The 7090-nt window shown below is 48.9% G+C and overlaps 1 protein-coding gene across 1 annotated transcript in view; it reads right to left on the bottom strand.

Annotated features, from left to right (window-relative positions):
• Positions 1-212: 212 nt before the first annotated feature.
• The window catches only part of PPM1E (protein phosphatase, Mg2+/Mn2+ dependent 1E), a 64938-nt gene continuing 58060 nt past the window's right edge, over positions 213-7090 (bottom strand). The window contains exons 5-8 of the mRNA XM_027660169.1: positions 6799-6987; positions 5932-6075; positions 5576-5669; positions 213-5275 (exon numbers count right to left, since the gene is read on the bottom strand). Of these exons, the coding sequence (XP_027515970.1) occupies positions 4206-5275; positions 5576-5669; positions 5932-6075; positions 6799-6987 (1497 nt within the window). The 3' untranslated portion in view covers positions 213-4205. The remainder of the gene's footprint in view (positions 5276-5575; positions 5670-5931; positions 6076-6798; positions 6988-7090) is intronic.

Genomic DNA, 7090 nt, shown 5'->3' with positions numbered 1-7090 from the left:
AGACTTATTTATCTACTTGGACTGTGCCATCACAGCCTTTTGGGCTGTGAAACAGCAGAGCTGGGCTGTGATAGGCCCTGGGCAACCCCATGGAGCCAGAGCTCAACAGAGCCAGCTCCTGTTAGATATCGAAGGAAACCCCCTTTCACCACAGTGAACACAGGGTGGCTGCTGTCTTTGTTAGCTCTTAAATAACCAGACTGCCTGAAGTGTGGTTTAAATTACTGTTTTATTAAGATATTGGTAAAACAGTTTTTCCTGTATAAACAGCTTTCATAAATAAAATATGGATGACTAATACATGGTTATAACTAAACTCGCGGGTGAACTGTAGAACAAGGTTGCAAATGGAAAAGTCCCAACACTGGTACATGATTAGCTTTAATTTATTCACTTCATAAAGAACATGTTTCATGACCAAGGTACTACAGAAAGGTCAACAGGAGCACCCAGGAGCTGACACCACGCCTGGCTGGCCACGAGCAGCAGCACTGGGGGTGAGCTCAGCCACTTCCCCTGTTCTTGTCCAGAGGTGTCTTCTAGAGGGAAGGAGAGGAAAAACCGGACACAAGGCGAGTGCGACGTACAGGAGTTGTAGGAGACCCTGCCCAGGAGTTGTGGGAGGCCCTGACAGGTGGGGTTGTTTCTCTTTAGCTCTAATGCTGGCAGGAGCCGTCGCCGAGTCGCGAGGGCTGGAGGAGGATACGGCCATCGGAGCCAGAGGTCGCCTTAATGCTTCGTTATTTATTGCACATGATACAAGGGTAGGGAGTTTTTGTTCCTGTTGCAGAGAGGGTGTGAATTAAAGAAAGATTGCCCTAAATTACAGCCATGAACGAAGCTGCAGTATCCCCTTGGATGGCTTTGTTTGCGTGACTGGTGGAGTAAACTGTGCTAAAACAGCCCCTAATTTAGACCAATCTTTCTCGTTTTGCTTTCCCGCAGAGCTTTGCCGGGGTCGGGAGGATTCAGGGAGGAGACAGTGGACCTGAACTACAGCAGCCATGTCTATACACAAACTCCTTGTGCCTCATCTGCCCATGGGACAACGGTCTCACCGACACACAGTGTTCCAAAAACAGGCGGAGTTTCTACGATGATGCACCACCATAAACGTGGCATAAGGTAAAGTCTGCTTTGACATTGTCCTTCAGCGTCACGACGCGACCCAACTCAGGTACGGGATGGTTTGAACTCGCAAGGACAATGGATGGCACTTCTAGGTAAAGAAAAGTTATATATACATGTGTTTCCACCCACCTTTAGTGCAAATCAAATGGGTTAACAGCTCCCTGCTCTGGTGCTATTCTGCTCTCTGCACCGCACACATTCCTCAGAGTTGCACATGGAAAAGTACACAGGAAACTACCGGGATCGCGGGAATCCCGCCAGTCCTCACAGTGAAGAGCTTACGAGCGAGGTTGGAGCGGCTTCAGACAGAACCAGCCTGGAGCCCCTTCCTCAAAACCAACACAGACTGAAACACAAAAAAAAAAAATAAAGTCATGTTTTCGCTGCTCCCTCCTGGTTCTGCCACCACGGTGACCACGCCAACCGGAACGGATGGGGTTGTGTTAACGCGGGAAAGGGATACTTCAGCTCTTTATTGGAAAGATTCGTTATACAAATTTCACCACCACTAAAGATACACGATAAAAATACAAAACACAGGTCACAGACTGAATCTCAGTATCAACAGTTAATAAATACAATGAGATACTTCTCTATTAGCCTAAGGTTTTACACTGTCACCAGATAGACAATCAAAGTACGAGATACAGAACACTTAGATACTGTTAGAGAGGGATTATTGCTTACGTCAGCAAGCAGCAAATAAGGGCACAGGAGTTTGAACTGAAGAGAACTACTTCCTATCACCAGTGGCATTAAGAGAAAACACTGCATTTCACAAGCACTGCTTTTTGTCTAGTTGTAGAATCAAGAGCAGCATAATCAGACCAATAACCACTACTTTTAATATTATAGAACTTTAAAGGACTTACCTTACAAATGGTTCCTATCTACTCTATAAATATGCAGTTAGTGAAGAAATGAACACTTGCTCTATCTATACAATGGTTTTACCTGACCACACTGGAACTACGATGGTGGGTTGTTTTCTCCTAGCAGGATAAATGGGATGAGTCACAGAATTATCATTTATGAATCCACACCTAAAAAGCTAAATCCTTCCCAAAACAGCACACATGCAGTCCAGTGCTCTTCAACTGCTCCTGCAGACTGGGAAGAAGTTTTGTCATCCATAATGGGTTTTCACTCTTAAGTTACTCACACAAAGAATTGCACTTACACCACCTTTCTCTCCGGAACACGACAGTCAGCTAAAGATGGACTTCCAACGAGCCATTATTACTGTGAATAATTTAAAACAAAGGCACCACAGAGATGCCCCAGAGTTGCATATTTTACCATTTCATGGTTTCTCAAATTTCCTTGGTAAATCTGACTTGGAACATGAGCTGCAGCTGAAGAGAACATCGACAACAGCTAAGGCGGAATAAGATGACAGATAAGAGCCAATGATCCCGTAAGATTAAAACAAAGTCTGAAAAAGATCAAAGGAATCTGAAGCCACACTCCAACTCCTGGTTGCTCACAAAGCCTTTTGCTGTTCATCAGATTGCTTTTAAAATAGTGCATCAAAGATAGAAGCAGCGGAAATTGGCAGAATTCAAGCCTTGCCATCTCGTCGTGTTGAATAATCTCCTCTTAATATTAAAATACTTTGCAAATTCTAGCTAAACACTAATACTGCTATTGTTACTGCTAAAGTGATATGAATGGTACACTAAGTGCCTATGAAGACTGACTTTATTCATACTCCTCCAAATGTCTTAGTGTAACAAAGGACAGTAACAGGATCTGGGCTTAGTGGAGCTGATGGGAATCGGCTGCTTATTTACGTCCCAATTAACGGCTCCCTGAGGGTGGAACGTCCCCTGGGGAGCGAGGAGGGGCTGGTGGCCCCTGCCAAACCGGGGCAGCTGACATTCCTCACTGGCCCCCCTGGCCCCAGGGGGACCCAGAGCAGTGAATTCCACCCAAGGACAGCCCCTGCTCATCCGCATGCTCAGCATTTCCACCCGCTCTGGATCGCTCCGGCAGCCCGGCATCCGTTCCTACACACCCTGACAACACCCCACGGCAGCCCTGGCGCTGCACCCACCATCCTTCATGCTGAAATTTGATATTAAAGGATGCCTCTGCCATCTAGAAATCATTAATGAAACCAAACAGCTCATCCAGTTGATCTCCGGTGCGACAGGCGGAGGGACAGGGGGTTGTCCTGAACTTCTTCATGGATTTGTTCTTTTAAGACCTGAGATGAAGTTAGGGTGGGAAGAGGTTGGCTCAAAGCATTAAGCACAATCATGTTCAACTGAGAACAGTTTCCTAAACTGAGAAACAAGAAAAATGCCACTAAAAGCACCAGAAAGGTATGAAATTCCCTACACTGCACCTCCAGCCACAGGAAAACAGGATTTTTTTTTAACTACAAGAAAAGTTTTCTTCATATTCCGCATTTTATGTTACATGGAAAAAAAAAAAAAAAGGTAAATTATGAGTCTGTACCTCAACAGGAGTCTGAGACCAGAGCAGCAGGAGCTTAGTGTGTCCATTCCTAAGGTACCTGGTAAACCCTGTATGGCTTTTAGTCGTCTACCTGCAAAAGTGGATGTGATTCCTAATTCACCTTAACGCTCACCTGGAACAAACAGAAAGCAGAACACAAGAAACCCCCCCCCACACCTCGACTCTACGGAAACTTCCCCCCGCTCTAGAAAAATTTGGCAGTTCTGAACCAGACCGTGCTGTAAGTATTGCTGCACAGACATTCCTCAGGCAGGTGCAGCCTTCTGCGTGTCTAAGGACTGTGCCCTGACGGAGTCTGTCCACGTGAAGCGGCTGTTTGGCTTTCCCTGGTGGATGTGGCTGGACACTCGTGTGTGCGGGTGGTCGGGCGGCTGCGGAATTGCTCAGGGTGGCACCACCAGCAAACTTTATTGAGATTTGAGACAACTACATTTGTTAATTCCTAGGTCTATTTACACAGGGTTTGGAGCTTTGCAGGGGACTGGAGTACAGTTCGGAAATGCCCACCTATTTTCGCTCTCTGATGATGCCAGTTTTTATTTTGGGAATGTCTACTTTGGGAGTCTGACAGGGGGAACACGAGGGGGTGGTTACATTTTACAGCATTGATGGAGGGGTGGGTCTGGTATACAATTACTTTGTCTTCGCATCAAAAACATGCTCTCGCTGTAAGTGTTACGACTGAGCAGCCTCTGCCAGGGGGAGGGTCGGGCCCACGCCCTCCTGCTCCTGCGGCCCCGGACAGGGAAGGGCAGGGTGGATCCTTCTAGGTGGGAAGGCTCCTGAGCCCAGAGCGGGGTGTGAAACTTTGGTGTGAGCCTGGCTGCTCGTCGCCTCTTCCCGCTGCAGAGCCGGACGTGGAGGAACGTGGCTCGTTTTCCCAAGGATTCGAACAGTTCATCTTCCAGCCCAGAGAAGATGGGGGATAACCCCTTCACCCTGTAGAAGCCCTGCCCTGCAGCACCCGAGCTCAGGGGAGCGTCGTGCTCCCCGGGGTGGCTCTGCCCGCAGACCGAGGCCGTGGCGCGCTCTGGGGATTCGCCCTTCGCTGGGAAGCTGCTGATCAAATCTGCACTCTTTGGTATTCCAGGACTAAACACTTGGACTGGTGGCAGACATTTGGCACTCTGAGGTGTACTAGTTTCTGGTTTTGTCAGGTCTAAATAGCCTTGATCATCAAGCAGGTTGATGCTGGACCCTATGCTTAAGCTAGTTCTGTCGGTGAAGGAATCCACTCGTCCTTCGTACCCTAAATCTGCCGGTGCTGAGCACTGGTGCTGGGGCCACGGCCGTTTGCAGTCTCCATGGTTCTCCTTGTCTTCCCCGTTGTCTTCCTGCCCCCCTTGGAAAGAGTTCTCTGTCCAGTCCGACTCCTCGCTGACGGTGACGGCCGCGTTCATGTCCCTGAGAAAGACCACGATGACAGTGATGTTGTCGCTGGAACCGGCATCCCGGGCAGACGCCACCAATTTGTGTGCTACCATGCTGCTGTCACCATTGTTCTCCTTGAGGTGGTCAGCCACCACCTTGACTGCCTCGTCGGGGTTCACGGTGTCGTAGAAGCCATCACAGGCCAGAATGAGGTAGTCTTCAGAGCCATCCAGCACCGTGGAGGCAGAGTCTGCATCCCCACAGATATATGGCTTGTGCTCGGCGTCCCCTGAGGAAAAACAACACATAGACACCACCGTGGGTTTGCAGCCACAGCATCCAGAAGCCCTTTATTAACTCAGCATGGAGCCAATGACTCTTAGCCCAAGTTAAAGCAATTATTTGGGAATTATTCCCTCAAACTGTAGGGGGAAAAATAGAGGTCATTGCTCACAGCTCGGTCTACAGCTGTATTTCAAATTGTGATCACTAGAAAATTAAAATTTTATGGTTAAAAAGCAAATAGCTGAAAAATTAAAATGCTGTAAAGAAAATCAAGCCTCCAAAAGGAATGAAAGCCCTGTCTTACCAATAGCTCTGGAGACAGACAGGCTCCCGTTCACCCTCCAGGCTCCAAACCAGACCACGCAGCCACCCAGGGCCTCGATGCGCTTCTTCTCGTCCTAAACAGCAACACAGGAGTTGTTTGGACAGAGCTGCATCACACACTGAACAGTCCCATAAATATTTGTTCTTTCACGTACACATGGTGGAGGCTGCAGGCCCCCAGAGGTGAGAGAAAGGATTTGTACACAAATCCATAGTGACACCCAAACAAACCGGGATAACTGGAACATACTCACAGAGACACTGGCACGGCACTCACAGCAAGCTGGTACCTGTGGGGAACACTGCCCAGGTGTGTTTAGAACAGGCTGTTCTCACCTCTCTGTCTGGTTTGTGGGGTTTCATCAGCTCCACAGCTTGGCCTCTCCTCACGAGCATAACCTGGGAGTCCCCAAGCCAGGCCACGTGCAGCATATTCCCTCGGATGAAAGTCACCACCCCGGTGGTTCCACAACGCAGGCTCTGGACAGGGTGGAAAAAAAGATGCATTTCCATTTCAAAGCATTTTCTTGCTTAACTCGAGGACAGAACATGTTGACAGTGCAGCACAGAGCCTATTCCCAGGGAGGAACAGGCAGTGCTTTCCCTACGGCTACGACTGCTCAGTAACAGCTCCCCAGAGCCAACCTGGCTGAATGTGAGTGACTGAATTTGTCCCGTGACATCCCTGGAATGGGAACTGCCTGTCAGCAGCCAGGCTCTGCTGGTGTCTGCTGTGTGACTGCCCTGGCTGACTTCCTGTCATTGACAGACACACAGGCATGTCACTGAACTTGGAGGGAGGTTTATTTATGAGCAGCCCGAGTTCCCTGCACTTAACTCATGCCTTGCATGAGTTTAGAAGGCCTATGACTCACTTATCCATTTATTCTTGCTTTCTGGAGACAAAAAAAATGTATCTTGTAGAGATGAGGAAAAAAACCACCCCACTCCAAGGACTAAACCTGAGGAAAAAAACCCATCCCAAGGACTAAACAATGGCAGCAGCATCCTTCTAAAGGAACTGGCTGCTGTGAGAAGTGGAAGGTGGCATTTTTATGGGACACAGAGGAGCCCACCACTGGGCACCAGCTCCATGGACTGTGCATGGGCAGCTCCAGTCTGACCTTGGCCTGTGCTGGGAGCTGACAAAGGCAGAATTTATAGATTGATGCTCTCAGGGTCAGGCCCAGGGCCCTCCCTCACCTCCCTGGCTGCCTTCTGGACGAAGCGCTCGTCGGTCACGCGGAAGGCTCGGCACAGAGCCTCGGCTGGGTCGTGCTGGAACATCTCCTGATGCACCATGTTCACGTGGAGGTGGATGGAGGCATAAATGGCAGCATCCACTCCCCCATGGCCGTCAAACACCGCGAAATAGGCCTGTTCTTCTTGGTCCTGCCAAGAGAAACACATGGAGGAAACACCTCAGGAGAAAGCAATGCAAACAGCCAGCTGGACTGTCCTAAACCTTTGAACTTGGGATTTGTGGTGTCCTCAT

The sequence above is a fragment of the Corapipo altera genome, unplaced genomic scaffold (genome assembly GCF_003945725.1).
Source record: "Corapipo altera isolate COAL_440 unplaced genomic scaffold, ASM394572v1 271, whole genome shotgun sequence".
In the NCBI taxonomy this organism is placed as follows: Eukaryota; Metazoa; Chordata; class Aves; order Passeriformes; family Pipridae; genus Corapipo; species Corapipo altera.
The sequence above is the reverse complement of the archived record's forward strand: the minus strand, read 5'-3'. Positions and strand labels throughout refer to the sequence as shown.